Source organism: Falco peregrinus, chromosome 5 (genome assembly GCF_023634155.1).
Source record: "Falco peregrinus isolate bFalPer1 chromosome 5, bFalPer1.pri, whole genome shotgun sequence".
NCBI lineage: Eukaryota > Metazoa > Chordata > Aves > Falconiformes > Falconidae > Falco > Falco peregrinus.
In genome coordinates, this window is record NC_073725.1 from 109,854,884 (window position 1) to 109,875,483 (window position 20,600).

The 20,600-nt window shown below is 49.4% G+C and overlaps 1 protein-coding gene across 1 annotated transcript in view; it reads left to right on the forward strand.

Moving 5' to 3' along the window:
• The first annotated feature begins 5,146 nt into the window (after positions 1-5,146).
• SUSD3 (sushi domain containing 3) overlaps positions 5,147-20,600 on the forward strand; it is a 35,745-nt gene continuing 20,291 nt past the window's right edge. The window contains exons 1-3 of the mRNA XM_055805203.1: positions 5,147-5,151; positions 6,596-7,066; positions 9,934-10,034. Coding sequence (XP_055661178.1) covers positions 5,147-5,151; positions 6,596-7,066; positions 9,934-10,034 — 577 coding nt within the window. The remainder of the gene's footprint in view (positions 5,152-6,595; positions 7,067-9,933; positions 10,035-20,600) is intronic.

Here is a 20,600-nt window from a genome sequence, read left to right on the forward strand (position 1 = left end):
GGGGCTAATTTAAAAATTATCTTTTGACCTTTGAGTTTATTTGTGAACCTGTCAATGTTCTCCTCTTCACACGCTTTAAAACAGGCCATCTCACTACTGCTGGTAACGTGGTGAACCGATACAAATCCTGTCTGTGGCATCAGGCTCAGCATCCTGTCAGTCTCGCATTTTGTGTCCTGCAACTTCATCTTAAATCCTCTATGTTTGCTCACGTTATCTCAGCCCTGAGGCTGGATTTGCACCCCTGAGGAAGGGGTGCCCTGGTGATAGGGGCTGCAATGCAGAAACCCAAGCTCTGTTCTGAATATTGAGTACAAGCTGTCGTTGGCCACGGTCTTTGTGATTTCTTCTGCCTCTTTTCTGGTGGTTCCCAAGGAGGGAGGGCATCCTCTTTCTGAGGAACTAAACCCCCCATGGTGAATTATGCTGCTTGATAATGCCTGGAGACATGCTTCTGCAGAAAGCTGCTTCTGTCTCAAATCAGCAGCGCCCTGATTTTCACAGCAGATCTGCTTTCCAAGAGCTCTAGGTCTTAAGTGGAGAGAAAAATCCCCCTGCTTACTCACATTTTTGTTCCACCATACAATCCCTGTACTTAATGCCTCACAGCATCTTTTCTTTGGAAGTGGCTCCTGATTTTTGAAACTGTTTTCACATTCAGATCTTAACTATAAAGACTTTATTAAAAAAAAGACAAAAATCTTATTTGTTAGAGCAAGTCGCAGTCTGAACAGTACCCTAATATCTGAATGCAGCAACTTTCGGGGTGTTCATATCTAGGACACCTAATGCAATTCTAGCTCAGTTCCAAATCCTGGGGGAATGCAGTTTTCTGCTTTGAAATGCCCATCTTTTAGGGGACGGGAGGGGGGGAACCTGAAATTTGATCTTTTCTTCTTCAGGTTGTCCCTGCTGGAACCCCCCAGGCCTTGGTGTCCATGTGAGCTCCTATCTGCTCTCCAGGTATCATGCTCCTCAGCTCTGCAGTGTAGCTTTTCCTTGGGTGCCAGCCATCAGCCCCCAACAGGCAGCACCCATGGGTGGCAAGCCTCCGTAGTTTTCTTACCCCTTGCTGAAACACCATCTCATTCCCTGCAACCCGCTGTCAGACACGTTTTTGTGGACTGTCCTCTGGCTTGTCTGCCCTGCTGGGAGCCTGGAAGCATCACACACACACAGTTTTTACTTTATTTTTAATAACAAACCAGTTGCTTTCTGCCCCTCCTTCCCCAGTTCCTCCCATTGTTCTTTATTATTTATTTCCTGTTCCTTTATGCGTATTAATTCTGATACTGTGCCTCTTAAAAACGTCTCTACCAGCTCAAAGGCTATTTGAGCTTAAACAGGGATTGCAAAAGCTCAGCAAACCTGAGGCTGCTTTGCAGGACACTCTTGCATGTTTGTAGCAGGGCCCAGGGCTGTCAGACCCCACCCCTACGGTGCGATGCAGCATGCATGTTTGTAGTGTAGGGATTTGCATGTTTTTACCATTTATTTTGTTTTCTTATTCCCGTAATCAGCACAAACAATTTAAATAGGGAACTAGAATGATCATTATTTGCTTTCCATTATAATGCTAAGAAATTAAGCTGGAGAATAAAGTGTGACATATGCCAGATTACCACAGGCACCGAATCCCAAACCAAACATGAATTTGTAAGGCCGTGTCTGCTTAACTCTAACCATGCTGATTAGCTCTGAACAATGCTGGAGGAGATAGTCTGTGTGCGAGTATACACAGCAACACTTTATCTTGTATTGAAGACATAAATGGTTGTTCTCAGAATGTTTGTTTTTCCAAGCTACTGGCAAAATGATATGTATATTGATGCCACTTGGCCTGTCACACTGTATTTATTCATTTCTGTTACGGAGGGAACAAAAATGTTCCCTCTTCAAATGAGCTTAATGTTTTCAGACTCTGATGGGATAAACATAGCTGTGTGCTGCTGTATTTTTTCTATATTGTGGCACTGCACTATTCTAAATCGTAGAACAAGAAAATGGTTCCTGAGCTATGGCTCCATGCTGAATCCACCACCTCCTCTGCCTACGTCTTTTGGGGGAAAAAGTGTAGGGTCACTAGACAAAAGGAAACTACACTGGGTTTTTTGCAGCACGTGAGTGGGTCACTTCTTGTGATCAGCCATGAGCTGTCACTGCTACCACGGTTCCTCTGCACCACTGATAGCCCAAGTGAGCCAGCAGAGGAGCTGAAATGGAGTTTGACGTGGGCATAGGCAGCTTGCCCCTGGCAGAAATGACTCTCCAGGTCCCTGTGTGCAGTATTTCTCACTCCAAAATCAGATTAATTTCCCCTGCCCTGAGGAGTTCTCATCATTGCTCCTCTGTGCTGGGAAAAGCAGCCCTTTATTCCCACCTTTAATCACTTCTTTTGTTGGTGCAGGGTCCTTTCCTGTTGTGCCATAGCTGTTCGAAGCCCTTTCAGAAGAGATATTGCTGAGAGCCCTTTTATGAAAATCCATATAGAAAATATCAGCCAGATTTTCCCTATCTTCTGGCCTGTTGACTCCTTTAAACATCTCCAGAGGATTTGTGAGATCTAACTTACTTCCGTTCATAAAACCCGTGTTGACTTTTCCCCAGTATATTAAATGTACTAATGTGTTCACTGATCTTATGTGCTGAAACAGTTTCTATTATAGTGGCTGGTACAGATTTCAGGCTGACCAACCAGTAGTTTCTGAGGTCCCATCCAAAAGAATTCCTTGTAAAAAACAGGTGTCGCATTTCCTCTATTTCAGACCTTGGGTCACCAAGAAGATTTTAAGTGAGAGGTTATGCATCCTCGTTAAAAATTAATTTGATTCTTTCATCTGGAATTTCTTTTGCACTTCTGCTGAAATGCGTGTTCTTTGCCTACATGTTCCACAGCAACCTCTGCCTACAGACAGACCATCTCGTGCATCCCCCTCGTAGAGGGGCTCTGGCTTTCCTCTCTATTTTCCTCCAGGGTAGGCAAAGAATTAATTTAGCCTTTGTGCTATGACCTTGTCTCCTCTGAGCGCTTCTTTCAGATCGTGATCAAGGACCCCACCGGTTCTGTGACAGACTTCCTGCCTGTAAGGCATCCAAAGACAAATGTATGGTTTGTTTTGATGTCTTTTGCAAATTGTTCTTCCACTCTTGGTCTCTTTTTTGTGCCTTTCACGTTTAACCTGCCAGATTTTCTACTTTCCTCGCTTGGGCACATATTCAGGTTTTCAAAAGGATACCTCCTTGCTTCTAACACCCTGTTCTCTCTGGTGCTTGGTCCTGCCAGCTTCTACTCTCTGATCCTCCTCAAGCCCTTGCTGACAAGCAGGTGTGTCCTGTGCCTCCAGTCCAGTGGCCACCAACAGTCTCTGGTCTGTGTGGGAGGATTTGACCCTGCTGGCTCTTCCTCAGGGGCTGGTTTCTGATGAGGTCCTCTTACCCTGTTCCCCTTTCCGAGGTCAGTACCATGGGGGTGAACTGTCTGGCTCCTGTTGCTCTTGCAAAGAGGTTGGACATAGAGAATGCTGCTGTCTGTAAGCAGAGGCTCAAAGGTGGCAGTCAGGCAGACAGTGTGCTCTGGGCCATTTCTCCTCTGGAAGGGTCCTTATGCCATTGCTCCATGCAGGACTCTTTGATTGCATCTGAGACTGCAGTCTCCCAGGCAGACCTTGCACCAGGCAGGGCAGCTGAAGCCATCAGTAGCTGTTGTAGCTCAAAGACAAGGCAAGGGCTTCAGGTTCCAGTTTCACAAAGCCTGGGTGCGGATAACAGCCCCCGCGCTGAGGCAAGGGGAAAGAGGCTGCTTTCACCTTCTGGTTTTGCTGGGTTGGCAGGTTTTGCCAGCACACCTGGCTGTCAGAGACAGCAGAAGGGCCAGTGTGAAAGCCTGTAGCTGGGAGGAGGAGAAGCTGCGGAGCATCGTGAATCCGCCTCCCTGGGGCAGCGGCACACTGCTGTTCAGGGGTACCCTGGGGGCAGGGACAGTTCTTCCAACCCAGTGGATTATTTCATTGCCACTTCTCAGGGTCTCGTTCTTCCTTCAGTAACCTAACTGCAGAGCCTGAGGAGAGCTCTTAGCAATAACACCTATGCACGTGTTACCCGATTAAACAGAAACCTGTGGCTGAGAGCTGCTATCCTTTTCAAGAGTTACTAAGTAAGCAACACAGCCCGCTCAAGGCGTCTGAGCAATGTAGGCAAAACCAAGTTTCATTGCCTGGAGGTTGAGGGGCTGGTGTTCAGCTGCAGCAGGCGGGTCCTGCAGCTCAAAGGGAGGAGAGGGTAAGGAGGAGGTGGCAGCAGGGCTGGCTGCAGGGAGGCAGAGAGCTAGAGAGCGGGTTGCTGCTGCTGGAGGGCTGGGAAGTTGCCAGGGCCAGGCTGGGGAGCGCATCCCTGCCCTGCAGCCAGCTGGGCCAAGCAGGCAGCGCCATAAGGGAGGCTGTCGCTTCAGCAGCCTTGTGCCCTTGGCATGCCTTAAGCAGCCCTAATAACTGGGATTACAAGAAAGTCGGTGCCTTAGGGCAGCTTAGCAAAATCCAACAGCTAAACCAACCCTACACAAGGGCAACAAGTGTCTGGTTGGGGTTGCACAGCTTCCCCTGACACTGACAGTGAGATAAGCGGGCCAGCAGGGAAAAGCTGGGCTGCAGCATGGAAGCTTTCATCATTTCTAAGATGCGCTCTCTGTTCTCTTCCTTCTCTCTCATCTTTTTTTCTTGTGTTTGTTCCCACTATACTCATGAGATATTTCTTTTTTTGCTAAATTCAAAGCATATTTGCGTGGGAGGGGTGGCTTTAAAAGTGAAATCATGTCACCATTGTTGATGATGGCAGATGACAGCACCTAACTTGGGCAAAATTCCCCTTTATTACAGCTGGATTTTAAATAAGGATTGTAGACATCAGGTCAATGGAATTGGCCACCTTCTCCATTAAAATCATCAGCAAGACTTCCACTGCTGGCAAGTGCTAAGGCCCCACAGCTTCCCCACACAAGCGCTCGCCCTGAAGGTGGGGCAGGGGGTTTCCTCCTGGGAGGTTACAGCCAGGGCTGCCTGGCCTGCGGTGCTCCGGGGCATGCTTAAGCAAAACCAGCTCTGGCTGGGCGATGCTTTATGCTTTCTGTTACGAAGCACAACTAAGCGCTGGCATGAGGTGAGTGGGATTCAGATGCTGCTTCTGAACTTACTTCCCTAAGCGCCTGTAAGAAAACATTTGACTTGCAACACAGTTGAGTTCAACTTTAATTGTATAATAGCAGCTGCAAAAATGCCTTAAGGAAAAAACCACCTGGTTTTGGTATTCCTCTGGCTTCACAGACGCGAAGGGCTCAATGGCGGGAGTTATAGTTCCTTGTTGACTTAAATTAGATTTATGAGTATTTGGCATTACTGGAAATACAGCCCTAATTTGTAAGCTGAAGCCTTTTAAAAAATGTTGTTCTTTTGCTATAATGCAACCAAGTATTACTTTAAAAATGTGTTTTAGTTGTAAAGATGGAAATAGCAGCCCTTTACATCTGCAATATTTCTATGGACTCCCTGCCAAATAAGCTTACAGGAAAGAGTGCTATGTCCAGCAGCACAGAGAAGCTGTGTCACCACTCCCCATGGGTACAATTCCGCTCCATTGCATGTTGTCGGAAGAGCCTTAGGAGATTTTCTCTTTCTTTGGTGCATCTTGGAATTTCATCTCTCCAATCTGCTCCTGCAGACTTTTTTTCCTTCTAATTCCGTGTGAAAAAAATAATGAGAGGGTAAAACAAGCAGAGTGAGTGTTAATAGCCACAGTGCTTAGTGTGGGCCCCAGCCCATATGCTCAGCACCAACAAGCAGAGCGCCTTCAGAAGAGCCTGCTGTTCCTCCTCTTGCTTTTCCTGGACATGCGGTGCAAACCACTAAAGTACTTTTCTGAATCTACTGCCAGTGTCAGCAAAGCAATGATCTCACCAAACACTGCTGAGACCCAAGCTCACCCGCTTGAGGTAGTGCTGCTCGGGCGGTCAGTGGCTGTGGGTGCTCGGGCCTGGGTGTGATGGGCACAGCGAGACACATGAAGGGAGCGCAAGGTGCTTGGGTTTCACTGAGCAGCCGGCGCACGTCGGTGTGTGCTGTCCAGCCTCCAGGTGGGAAGAGGATGGATCTTGGCTCTACCCATTCAGTTCAGTTTTAGATATAAACACAACTTTGAAGATCGTCAGCAGCAAGTGTGTGAGAGATGCGTCTCCTGGCACATAATGGCACAATGAGCAGCAGGCAGCACGTTTGCAGTGAGAAGTCCAGACCCATGAGACCAGTCTGCCCCACCTGAGGCTCTCTGGGCTGTGTGCACTGCCTGGCCACACTGGGGACCGAGGGCAGGCAGCAGGCAGGCCAGGCAGGGTGGACAGCGGGAGGGCAGGGTGGACAGCGGGAGGGCAGGGTGGACAGACAGTGGGGGGGCGAAGCAGACAGGGCAGGCAGAGGGGGCAGCAGGCAGGGCAGTGCAGCAGGCAGAGCAGGCAGGGGCAGGCTGGGCAGGCAGAGGGGGGAGCAGGCAGGGCAGCAGGCAGGGCAGGGCAGCAGGCAGAGCAGGCAGCGGGAGGGCGGGCAGCAGGCAGAGCAGGCAGCGGCAGAGCAGGCAGCAGGCAGAGCAGGCAGCGGACAGGGCAGGCAACCCACCCCCGCCCGGTGCCGCGCCCCCGCCAGGCCGCTGCGGGAGGCCGGGCCGAGCGGCGGGTGCCGGCGGGGCAGCCGGCGGGGGGTGACACAGCGCGGCGAGGACCGGTGACCGCGGCCGCTCGCCCCGAGCCGCCGCCGCCGCCTCCCTCCCGCCCTCCCGGCCCCGCTCCCCGCGGCTGCCGGCGGAGGGGCCGCGGACGGGCGCCCGGCGGGGGCTGGCGGGACGGCGGCCCCCCCGCCCCGGCCCGGCCCCGGCGGAGGCGGGCGCGGGCTGCACCTGCCGGGCGGCGCGGCCGGGCGCGGCGCGGCGGGGCTCGGCGGAGCCATGCCGGCAGCCACGGCGCCGGGGCTGGACGTGCCGCGGAGCGCCGCGCCCGGTCGGGACGGCGGCGGCCCCCGCGGATACGCAGGTACGAGCGCGGCCCCGGCCCGCGGGGTCCCGCGGCGGCCCCCGCACAAGTTCCCTCCGGCGCCGCGCCGGGGGGCAGGGGGGGGATGCCGGGGGGCAGCGCCGGAGCCCGAGCAGGGCGCGGGAGCCACCCCGCGTAGGGCTGCGGGGTGCCCGGGCAGGGTGCGGGACCCCCGGCAGCGCTGTGTGTCCCCCGGGAAGGGGCGCGGGGCCCCCCGGCCAGGGCTGCGTTACTCCCCCGCGCTTCCCCTTCAGGTCGGGACCGCTTCTCCAGGCAGGCCCCCCCCCCGCTCTGTGCCGGCCCCAGGCCCTGGGGGGATCCTCGCCACCCCCCACCCCGAAGTTCTCAGGGACCGAACGCCTCGGGCCATCGTCCCAGCGCGGCGCCGGGCGCGGGAGGCGGCTGGGGGGTCCCGGCGGCCCTGAGGGCTGTGCCGGGGCTGCGTGCCGGCTGCCGGGGCGGGGGGCGACGGCTCCCGTGGGAAGGAGCTACGGTGCTGGCCCGGGCTGCGCGGTGGGACCGTCCCGCGCCCCCCAGGGACGGGTGTCTGATCGCGGCTTGCCCAGCAGCCCCCTCCTCAGGGTCCCCCCGGCGGGTCACCCCCGGGGGTGGCTGCCGGAGCCCCGGTAGCGACGGGAGGGCAGAGCCCTGCGGTGTGGCGGGGGGGGAGGGGGGACGGGACACGACTGCCGGGTCTCCGCTGGGGTGTAATGAGAAGCCCCGGGGCTGGCGTAGGGGAGCCGCGGCCGGGTCCCGGCGGTGCGGAGCGATGCGCGGCCGCGCAGCCCGGAGCGCTGCGGGCGGGGAGGGCGCAGCGGCCGCCCACGGGCAGCCCCCGGGAGCTGCTGGGCTTCGGGGAGCATCCGCCGCCGGGGGGACGGGAGTCGGCTGGATGGAGGCAGCGGTGTGGTAGTGGAACAGGATAATGCACTGGGCTGTGGGGAGAGCAACCGCTCAAAGCGTTTTTGCTTCCTTTTTTCTCTCCACCCCCCCCCCCGCCCGCAGTGTTTTTATTCAATTTGATCACCTAGATCATAACATCCCTTCAAAACCTCTTTGGCTCACGTGGGCCCGATTAACTTGACGGTAATGGCAGCTGATGGAGGGTCTGGCCCCGACACGGGTGGGACGTGCACACTGCGTGGGGGCTGTAGCCCCTGCGAGTTGCCGGGCCCGGGGGGAGGCAGAGCCGCGGCCCCCGGCATGCTGGCTCGGGCGGCGGGACCCCCGGCCACGGCCACGGTGGGCTGCGGGGCCTGGCAGCCAGGGTGGGCGGTGGGAGCTGCTGCCGGCACTGCGCTGCCTGCCCAGGCTTCTCCCAGCCATCGCAGGGCAGGCAGGGTTTTTTCCCCCGTCTTCAGTGCAAGCAGGGCTGAGCGCTCCTGACAATTCAGGGACCTCCTTCTCCATCGCAGCCTGTCCCCACATATCACTGTGCTTTAATTTGCGTGTGCAGTTCTAACAGTTTTTATCAATGACCTGATTTTGTTGTGCTGATAGAAATGAGCAAATGTGTTTGGGCTAAGAGCGCAGCAACGCTTTAAATTGCATCCCCTGAATGTGCTTAACTGTGCATTTAATTTGAATTTAATAGAGCCGTTCATCTGAAAAATGCAAAACAAGTTCTGGGAAATCTACTTAGAGATGTAACAACTCAAACACAGTGTAGACCCTGTTGCTCTCATTTGATGCTAATGTTACTGATTATTGACTTTTTTCTTTTGCAAAATCGTGTATATTTAGGTGCTTTTATTTGTTGTGTCAAATTGTCTTCTGGGCCTGGGTTTGCCCACAATTAAGGTGAGGTTTGGAAGTGGCACATCCCACATTACGCTCAGCCTTTCTGTTCTTGCCTGGGCTGATCTTGCCTTGTGAAGATCTGTGGCAAAACTCCCAGAAATGCAGGATCCACCAAAAAAAATACATAAAAAGTATTGGCAGTCAGACTAGAAATCCACCGTAAATTAATCCCTCAGGTATCTACAAACCTGGCTTCTCTCAGCCGTGTCTCCCATGAGAACAACAAACACCATTTTTTTTCCAAACCAGCTACACCAGAGCCATGGAGCAGGAATTTCTCAGTAAAGTGCTAAACTGAAATAAAAAGGGAGCACGCGGGGTCAGGGCACGGCTGTGCCTGCATGTAGCTGCTGCATCTGTTGCAGGACCAGCAGAGATGCTTGTGGCACATGGGGCTTTGCCAGACCTTTGCTGAGTGTCATGCTCCCTACTCCCTTCTCCTCTTATTGTCCTGCTACTTCATGGGGGTTTGTCGTGGCCTTCACCATCTGTACAGATTTCACCTTTGTTGAAGATCCATTTGTTACTACAAATGTATGGGGTTAGGCTGACGTGCTGCTGTTATAGCTGAGTGGCTTAGCTAAAATTATGACTACTTGGTTAATTTTAAATTAAAGTCTTGTTCAGGATGCTTAATTTAAATGTGACCATGTTATTTATACAGCAGTATTTGCTGGAGAAGTGACCTCTAGAGAAAGCTGATGACAAGTGTTACACGGTATCTTTCCTTGTATCGTGTTATTATTGGTGACCATTTTTCATGCTGCTTTGGTTGGACCCCTTGTAAAATTTCAGGCCATGAGCAACAGGGTGATAATAAAGATCTGCATGGACAACCTCCCTCACAGGTTCCTTTTGCAGAGGATAAAAAAACAAATGTGGCAAGATTTCCATTTGAATTAATGTGTGAATGAGAGAGAAGTTTAAATGAAGTTCCTTGTCACAGGCTGATGCCTGTAGCACTTAAAGGGCCTTACAGCTTCCTGAAACACAGCTGTGAAATTCAAACACCCTCTGCTTTTCCTGGTCTTGCCTACTTTTTGAGGACCGGTTTCTCCCTCTGACAGTCTCACCTTGAGCGAGGAGGATGATTCCACCCTGTGCTTGAGGAGGCTCAGCAGCGCACTTGCAAAAGGAGCCGTGGGAGCCTGCCGCACGCTTTGGCAAGGTCAGCGCGTTGCTCATATATCCTGCCTATCAGAAGGGCAAATGTGCAGAGTGGGAGCCTGGGGTGGAGGGAGGCAGTAAATGTCTTGAAGCTAAGAAGCCTTCTTCAGTTCAGCCTCTTACATTTTTAAATGAAACAGATGTTTTTATGTGTTCTGTATCGTCCTGTGGTTGTTTTGCTGTCACAGCAGCGTTACAGTATTACTACCTTTCTGCGGTAGTTTACTATGGACAGATACTCATCGACCATCTCTTGCCAGGCTCATTATATTATCTGGAAAAGCTTCTGAAATTCTGAAATGCTCATGTCGGTGGTGACCTGAGCACTTTTCTGCCCTGCAGAAATTGCCATGAAGCACGGGTGCTGTTGTCAGCCCAGCTGCCGAGTTGCTGTTGCCTCTGAGGCTGCTCAGATTATACTGGGGGCTCTTTGGGTGAAACAGGAAAAAGAGGAAGGAGTAACAAAGGTGTGTCGTTATTTTTAGTCTCCGTGTTTCTGAAGCTGGGGGCTCTCGCCCTCTGTTTTTCCAGGGTGGTACCTTGTTTTTTGCTGTGATTCCTCTCTCATTCCTCAATGCAATCCTGTAGCTCTTTCAGACCAGGGCAGCACATGCTTCTGTAAACATATAGATGCATCTATAAACACATCAGTGCAGCCACAGACAAAGGGAATGTAGGAGGGAAATACAGAACATGAGGAACAATCACTATACCAGGTTATGAATTAGTGGGTGTCTTGCTGCTGGGTTGTTGCCTGTAGCTGCGGTTCCGCCCTGTCCCTCTGCCTTCCCCACCCAGGGGAGAAGAGAGGCTGCCTAGAGGAGGTGGAATGTGCTGCAGGACCCAGTGGATGCTACCTCCAGACCACGTCATGGAAGAAATTACCTAGCAGACGCTGTTTGAGGGGAGAGATGTGATCTCTGGCTTAGGGCAGACACAAGCTGCAGTTTGCTGGAGAGTGGAAGAGGCATCACCACCTATTTGCTCAGTTATACTCTGGATGACTGTTAGTGGCCATGGTGGGATGTGAGCACCGGGCTCTGGTGTGACTCGAGGTGTCTGTTCTTTTGTTATATGCAGCTTTTGTCTGAAGTGAGTTTCCTTGCCAGTGTAGAAACTGTGAAATCGTGTCACTGAGAACTCAGTTGCTCTTCCAGGAAAGCAAAAGCAAAGTTGTTCTTCAAAGCCAAGAGCGCTGCCGCTCTGCAGAAAGACTGCAAGGAGGTTTTTCACCTTGTTCCTGTGATCCTGACATGCGGCTCAGTTTTTAGGCTGGGGAGGAAAATACTAATCTTGAATTTCCATTTCCACAGGGCAGAACGTGACACAACTTGGAATATATGGGTTTGTAATTTCTTCAGGGTTATTTCTCCTTTTTTACCCAAGAGATCAAAATGAAACCTTCTATTAAATAAGGTAAAAGAGGTGACAGTTGCAGAATTTCAGCTAATTGGTTTTATCTCCTGTACTGCAAGATGCTAATCTTAGTGGTTAAGCATTTGCACCAGGCATTATTACTGCTTTGAGGGCATGATTTTTGTGCTTGTCATGAAACTCTAGAACAGAACAAAATAGGAAAGAAAAAGAGATTAGGTCTTCTGGCACAGTCCTCCATGGTGCAAGATTGTTCCCTATGGTATTCTGCAATACTTTGCCCTAGTTGCTCTTAAATTACCTGGGTTATAGAGATGAATTATGTCTAGGCTTCTGAATTTCAGCGAGGGAATGAAATCAGCTCAGTGTTTTGGACCCAAAACATTGATATTTCAAAAATCAGAAGTCAGCCTCAAAACACAGAGGCAAAACTACCCAAATGACAGCAGATAATGTACCGCTTTCTGGGTTAGTTGTGACCAGAAATGCGGTCCATTCTAAAGGGGCAAAATGTTGTCAGTTTGGTTGCTCCCACTGCAGCAGAGCCAGGATGTCTTCGGACCTTTTCCATGAGAAAGTGGAGCCTCCCAACACATGTCTGCAACTATACAACAAAGACAATTTTCACTGGGCAGAAATTAGCGCTACATAGCTTCTTCCGTCACGATTGCCACTGACATTTTATGTGCCTGGCACTACAGGGTCTCCCCTTCAATAATTCGATGGGGACAAGCCAACATGTAGGGCAGTTGCTAGTTTTCATTTAAGCGTTTTATTGACACAGTGTCTTTCAGATGCAGTCACAGATAAGCAAGGGTGCTACTCTGGGGAGCAGTTTTGACTGGCTCAGTGGATCAAAAGATTGACAGAGAGATGATTTTGAAGTCTTGGTGGAAGTCTGCCTCTCTGGCATTTTGTTTTGTTTTAAGATGACAGCAAGAAATGCAGAAGTTGCAGAATGAGCAACCGCTCACCAAAATAAATCGATTCCTGTATCTGCTGAGGGTCTCAGGGATGGGGTTGAGCTGGTGCCTGGTTTATGCACAAGCTTTTGCCAGCACAGCAGAGCAGAGCCTGTATAGCAGGTGCAGGGGAGCTGGCCCAACAGCCCCCCTGGCAGCTCGGGGAGGTGTGCTCACAGCTGTGACAGCCTCGGCTGGAGCAGCAGCGGCCGGGAGAGCACCCGTCACGGGGGAGGATGGGATAACCACTTACTTTCCCTCTAACGGAGCTGGAAGCGACTATTAAGTCATCATTTCTGGGATGAAATAAAGCCAAACACAATGCTGCTCACATGGGCAAGCCTCCTAAGCCAGGGGGGTTTGATTGGGAATGATGTTGAGGAAGGGTGATGACGGGGACAGCAGCTGGGTGAGGTGAAGGGACGAGATGGTGTACAGAAACCCAGGTGCGTGGGCTGGGTGATGGTGCTTGGGAAGATCTTTTGGGCTGGGGTAGCTGAAGGTGTAAGGGGCAAGTTTTGTTACTTGGTTACCCCTGTCCAGGAGAGCAGAAAGTTGTGCCTTCAGGTGAAAGAGCAGAATCTTGGGATTACTGTTAATAAATGCAGAAATACAGATTGGGACAAAATTTTTCACTCATTTTAAATACAAATCGGAGACTCCTTGCTCCATATTCTGGCCATCCATTAAGCTGCCAGTGATTTAGCTGAATTATGAGATGCAGATCTTGGTTTCTTAGGCATGTGCAGTACAGGAAAGCGAAGGGCAGGGGGCTGCTGTCCTTTGATCTACTTGCTTAAGCTAGTTGTCATTCTGCATATAACTCGCCTGCAATCATTGACTTTTTTAATGGGAAGAAGTAAACACAATGGACTGGTTCCCTGTCCTTATACTGGCATTCCGGTCAATCTTCATGCCATCTTCCTCTTAATTCCTATGGCCAGGGAGGCTGAAAGCAGATGTGCTTATTGACTCATACTGTTAATCATTGCTGTGTTTGAATGATTTCTGGCAGGATGCTGCGTGACTTTCACATGTTGCACTTTTGCAGGCTGCTTTTGTGTCCATGGATCCTGGCTGCATGCCCCTCTGCTGTCGCGGGTGAAGCTCAGGAACAGGAAAGCCGAACCCAGCAGCACAAAAATAATAATAAAAAAAAATAAGCAGAGAAGAAAAATAAAAAGCGATAAAAAAACTGCAGAGAAGGTTTTTAAATCTGGCTATTAGTTTCTTAGTCCGTGAGTGATTTCTATCCCCATAATAAATTGCATGCTATGTCTAACTTTTTCAGACTGCTGTCTAAAAAAATCAATTATTCACAGAAATTCTTGCTGACAGTTGTGAATGTTGGGTCACAGCTCTGTGGTGTGCATTTAGCAGCTTAACACAGCAAACCAAGTACAGGAACAGCTTCAGTTTGCTACTGGGAAGGAAAAAGGACTTGCAGAAGCCAAAACAGGCCAGACAGCGGGAGCAAATGCAGGCAAAGTCTCCAGCATTCAGGCTGGTTTTGCCTAACAGGATGGTTGGAATTTCCTATAGAAAACCAACAAGCCTGTATTCAATAGTACATTTTAAAACAAGAAGGTAGTTTCAAAGAGGAAAAGTTTCTGTACTCTTTACAAATAAGTGCTTTGTGCAAATGCAATTCAGTTTTGGGGCTTTTTGGCCAAAAATGAGCATGTAACCATCAAGTAGCAAGCATTTCTGGTCCACCTAAAATTTCATGTTGGGGGTGAATATTCTAATGCCTGAAGCAGTTTTTGGCCAGCTCTTCCCACTGGGACCCCTCCCACTTGAGCATTTCTTGGTCAAGGTAGCATCGGGGCAGTGCTCACCCTGTGTCCCCCCACACTGGCAGGGATTTCTGCCTTCCAGAGGTTGTGCCCAGGCTGGCGGTTGTCATGCAGAAGCAAGAGGCCACCAGCCACGTCATCGTCATCGGGTGACATCTGCTTTTATCAGGGACGTTCATTACCCCAAGTGTGTTTGCACGCTGCTGTACACAAACCAGACCAAACAGTTGCTGCAGGCAGATAACCTGGAGCCGTTGCTGGCTGTCGAGGGGCCACGCACAGAGCCAGGCTGAGCTCCATTGCTCCGTCGTGCCCGGGTTAGTGGTGAGGACTGGGAGTGTGTCAGGCTGTGGGCAGCAGGCGTGCAGGGATGCTGCCCTCCTTCTAGGGGCGTGTTGCAGAAGAGGTCCCCAAAGGGCGGGCAGCAGTGCAGGGGGCTCCTGTGGGGCATGAGCAGCAGCCTCTGCCCTGTCAAGTTGTTTGGAAGAGCATCCTTCTTCCTTCCTCCAGCTCCTAACAGCTATGTGCTTTCCTTTATGAAAATAGGTGTGAGGTTTTCTTTCGGCTTCCCCAGTGGCTGGCTGTTCAATGAAGTGCTGAATTTCTACCCTGTTTATTGCAAATTAAATAGACTATTGAAAACCATGTTAAAAGTAGGCGGTCTGATGTTGCCAGAGCATCGTATTCAGACTCGCTTTTCCACCAGGTGTGTTCAGATAATACTTTTTCTATCCTTTACCCTTGAATTCCTGGATCTGTAGCTAGCTCTGCCCAGCTCTCCTGCTGTCTATACGTTCCCACTGAGGGTCACCAGAAGCACCACTGATTGATATATCAGATCTGTAGATCCAGAACCTAATGGACCACATTGCTGCTGGTTTCTCTTTGTTTTAGTTTATTCACCTGCAAGAAGCAGTAAAATCTGAGTCTTGCATAGTTTATCAAAGATCTACCAAAATATTTAATTTTGGTGTCGAAACTTCAGTAATTATCACAGGAAGCCAGAAAATGTTGGATTTGTTACTAGCTGGCTTTCAGGTTAAATATAAAACTGATCCACCTAGGCGTTAAAAGGAAATTGCTCTACAGAGAAAAAGCTGAAGAGTTAGAGGTGCTAAACAATTTTGTAGGTGAAAAGCTGCAGAGCTGAAGATTTTTGACAGTGATCCCTTTTCTTGGACCCATTGATGGGATGAGTCCTGATAAAGTATTTGGATTAGAACTGGCCGGACAAGGTGGGTTTGGCATTTTTCTTCTTTTTGCCTTTGTAAAGGGAACAAAAGCAAGTGAACAGATTTTGTCAGAGCATCCCCTTTCAGACAAAAGGGTCAGGTTTTCCAATTCAGGCTCCTACAAGTGAGCATCCACAGCCTTCTCCAGACCCCAGGAATGCCCCTCATGATCTCTGCATGAAGGGAGAGTGCTGAAATAGTTTTGCTCTGGTAAGTGGTCATCGGTCACATCAGGCTCCCAAACGTGTGGAGAAGGCCTCTCCAGAGACAGTCTCTAGTGTCCTCCTCTTGATAGCTGATCCACGTTACCTAAGTGCTAAATATTGAATTGGATGCGGAAATCTATATAACCCCAAATCACTGGCCTTTTGTAGCATATTTGTTTAACTTTTATTTTTACTTGCGGTGATTGTTTTCTTGCAGTTATTGTGATGATGAAAATGCTTTGAGCATTGGTCCAAGATAATCTGTCATCTCAACTATGGACAAGGGAAAATTTTAACATTTCTGGTCATCATAGTTTCCATTGGAAAATAAACAGGGTCTGGTTAATGGAGCCCATGTATCGCTTTGCACCGTCTGCAAACATTGCAGTCAACTGCACAGGTTTAACAAAAGAGAGGTTATTCATGAGCATTGGGGAAAAATAGTGATGGAAGCTGAAAATACAAACCTACAGACTTCACCAGTCTGATGTTTCATGAAGGACACTTCTTCCAGCAAGGATGTGCCTCTCAAAACCTGGCTGTGGACAGAGGGACCTGGTGGCAGGGGGAAGGTGTAGGCATGCTCCTAGTTTTTGTTATTCCCTGGAGAGGAAGAAAATTCTATAGAAACAGATTCTTGACCTACAAATATCAAATTCAGAGTTGAGCTGATGAATTAATTTGTCTTGCTGTATGTTTCTTATGTCCCTGATTCTGCTTGGCTTTCTCTAAAGATGGGGTGACGGATCCTGGGGTAACACTTGCATCTTGCTTTGGATTTGAACCTCTCCAGGGGCTGTGGATGTAGAGATGCGTGGGGGAGGCTGAGGACCATCTGTGGAAGACTGCGCTATTGTGTAACCAGTTACTTCTGTTCTCCTTCTTGTAAATACCAATGTTTATTATGCAAGAAGCAGTGCTAACAGATGTTGGAGGCAAGCAGAGGAAGGGCTGGACCCCTTGCTGCCTGGTGGGGACAGTGTACTGGGACTCAGCTCTCTGGAGTGGTGGACTTTGGTTGCATCCCAGTGAGATCACCTGCCCATCAGATCTGTCTGCTTCAGGGCATTGGATACGTTCAGGGTCTTAGCTGAAGTGCAGGTGAAAAGCTAGTTTCAAATTATTCCTCTTAATTTTATTCTTTTTAGTATCTTTGTTTTAGAAACTAGGGCAAAACCCCTGCATTGTGCAAATATGTAATTTATTTGTTATCTGCTTTAGAATGACAAAGGCAGGAGACCATCAGCAATACTAGCTCAATTCACTAAACAATCAATGACAAAAGCAACTGTTGGCATCACTTCCATGGATAATTTTTAATTGGGAACATTTTGAATTAAGACATAATTCTGGTTCACTCCACAGTGGAGGTAAAGAGAGAGAGAGAGAGAGAATATTACTTTGTTCTTGTTTATATGGAAATAATGGTGAAGTGATAAATAGAGGAACACTTTGCTTTAGGTTTAATGAATCCTTCCTGTTCTCAGAAGTTGCACTATTACTAACTTTTCAGAAGTGTTATAACTTACTTTTTTTCAATTCTGTTGGTAAACAGGCTAATAAAGCACAGAAAACCCATCTGTTCTTGCTTTACTGGCGACTTAATGAAATACCTCATTTTTCATTTAGTTCTTATTTCTCATTTAATTGTTCCCTTAAGAAGAGAAATACTCAGTATTTCCCTTGTTGCTAGATCCAAGAGTAAAATCTACAGATGAGAATAACCTGACTTTGATGTAAATTGGCAAAAAAAATCAATCATGGAGATGGCAGTACGGAGACTGGAACAAATCCTCTCTTAAGATAAAAGACATGAATAAGAATCATTTTACACCAATCCTACACATTATTTATGTTTGAAATAGGAGTGAATTGCACGTCATCAAACCCTGATCTAGCACTGGGGTGATATGTGGCTTGGATTTTACATGGAGTAAAATTGCTTGCAGCCCTCTACTATTTCAGAGTAGAGTTGGGAAGTGTTTAGTGCTGACTCCTAAGTCTTGCTACATCTTGTTCGCTACACTGAGCAGCTCAAAAGCCAGATGAAAATGCTGGGAGAGAGAAAAGAAAAAGGCTCAGGATCTTAAAGAGAGATGAACTGAATTTGTGTGCTTCAGGTTTGCATGTAAGGTTTTGCAGCAGCGTAGCACAAGGGTTTCTTTTGGAGGTGGAAGCCAAGAATTTGCTGCTATTGATAATTCTTGCTACCTTAGCAGGCATGAAAAGATCTTGATTAGGCTTTGCCGTCCTTCCTCCACCAAAGGGCACCCCGAGTTGTCAAGGACTGTGCAGGGGTCAGTACGTGACGGTGTTTTCCCACCTGGGTGTAGGGCTGGCAGCTCTGCACAGCGAGTCTCCAGCAGCCCGCATGGAGCGGAGCAGCCGTCCGGCACTGCTGGGCTGCACAGGGCACAGCACCAGGGCCTGCTCCGGTGCAGCCGTGTGGACAAGGTGATTCAATGGTTTGCCCGTGACTTCTTGCCGGCATCATACCAGTGTTGTCCGGCTGAAGAATAAGACTCAGGAGGATCAGATTCCCACTGAAGTGCCCACAGCATCCAGCAGCAGTTGGGTCTGGGCTTTCGCTCACTTCTCCAAAAAGATCGTGTTCGTGGGCGTCCTGCCCCTCTTGTGTTCCAGAGCCACTTGGCGTTTGGCATCGTGCTCTTTCTTTCTCTTTTCTGGATACATGTGCTTATCTGTTCTGTACGTGCATCCTTCCCTGCCCCAGGCCTCAAAGGGTCCTGCTCCCTCTGATAGCAGCTGCTGCCTGAGCTCGGCCATGGCCGAACTGAAGCACTTCGGGCAGCCGGTAGCTGCACATGAAGGAGCATGCAGCACGCTGAGCTGTGCTTCCTTGTCCTGGGGCTCCCCCCTCACCGGTGACCCTGAGCGTGGTGAGGAGGAAAGCAGTGCTGCCCAAAACATGACTGATGAGACTCAGCCTGGCGTGGGAGTCCCACCACCCTTCACACTGCAGAGCTATGGCATGACCGCATGTAGTTAATTACGCTGCCAAACCAGTTTTATGTACAAAATGGACCACAGGAAAAAAATGAGGGAGGTTGGTAGGAGATAGCCTACGGTATCTGCTGTAATGGAGGTGTGAGCAGAGAGCTCATCTGAGTATGGATGTGTAACCACGGAAAGAAAGTCACTTAAAATGCCTTTTTTCTCTCCATCCCTCCTTCTTTCTTTATTGCATGGAAATTCCTTATCTGTTGGAGAATAAGCTTTTCTGAAAAAAACATTTCCATGAATGTTTAATGGTGGCCCATGAGAATGATCTGACACTGGGTTCCCTCTTTCACAGTTTTAAAACTAAGTTTTCAGTAGAAACCCAGAATGTTTTATAGGGAATGTTTTATAGTATTTTCATTTGGAAATGCTGAAATCTGGCAAATGCAAGACCCACGTGTCGTTAACGAGCTGCATTTCTTTTTTCAGGCTCTGTGCTCTGACAAATGTCTTCTGTAGGTACCTTCCAAGTTTTCAGTGTCTGCGGTTGTCCGGACGGTTCCTCCGTGGGACTGGTGTTGGGGTTCTTGCAGGTCCCCGTTAGCCCCTGGGGTGTGAAGCCCCTCGGGCAGCAGCGCCGAGCCCAGCCCTGCCTGCTGGCGGTGGTCCTTACAGCCATGCATGTGCAGGGGGTTGTGCCACACCTGGACCCCCAAAGCCTCCCCCAGGGGGGTCACTTTACAGGGCCGTGCCCACGTGCTGGAAGGCAGACAGCTCTGCGAGAACTTTCCAGTGTCTCGGCTTGTCGTGAATCTCGGGAACCAGTGAAATAGGTGGGAAAGGTCAAATCACGCCGTGGCTGACGTGTGTGTGTGTTAGGAAAGGTTGAAGCGGGTTGTTACCCGGGGCCACCACGCAGCAGGCAGCCCCCCGAGCCCAGAGCCCGCATCCTGCTGGCTGCAGCACAGCTGGGCACCCTGCTCAGCCTCGGCAGCTTCAGCAGCCTCCCCACCTCTCTTTTACCGCTGGGTTGGTGTCACGTTTAATTTCTTAAAAAGCCCTGCCAGTGTCTGAAGGTTCTAGTGGGAGGATGAGCTCCTCCTGGTCGCCGTTTGCTGTTGCAGCACTTCATGCAATAAGAGCCCAGCCCTGGCAGGATTCGCGGCCAGCTCTGTGAGGGAGCGAAGGCACGGTCGCAAGGGGACCAATGCCAGAGCTGGGTGGTTTCACTCACACAAGATGCTTCACTACATCTGCTTTATTTCATATTTCACTTCTAGCTGCTTTTCTTTTGCTTTTTGACATAGCAAGCTCTTCCGAGAGCTCTTCTGTGAGGCTGCTGTGAATGTTCAACATTATGCCTGTGACTTATAATTTCTAAGGCATGTTTTTGTAGGAAAACAGACTTGCAGAAATAATATCGGCATGTTTATTTTCTGCAGGGTTTATAGAACCTAATGTTCTGTCTCTTTCTGGCATCTGGTTATTCCAGTGTGTTTTAGTTGCATTAAATAGTCAACAATAAGCAATGCAAAGGCTTGAGTTACGTGTGTATGGGAATAATGAGGCGAAGTCGTGGATTGCTCCCTTTCTGCACAAACAGTGAGTGGCAATCTTGATAACATGCTTTCAGGTAATTACTGATGTGTTTTGGATCATTTTGGTATATACTTATGCAATGCATTTGATTTTTAGTCTCTATGTTTTGCTATGGAAGGAACACAGGAAATATTTAATGGGCAAGCAAGCCTAGGTTGCTCTCTCATTTCTGGTTTCTTATCAGCAAGACATAAATCCACAGCTTGCTGACAATGAAACCATATGGTAACTCTTTCTGACAAATTGATTTTGTGATACAGATAATCCTGGCTGTGCATGAGAAGAGATATTTTGGATTATTTTGTCTTACTCTTTATTTTTCAGTGCCTGGAAATTATATATGTGACTATTTCTGAACCCAGAGATTTGGGTGAATTAGGAATTTATGGAGTATGCTACACTTCAGTGTTTTTACTTTGAGGACAGTTATTTGTCAT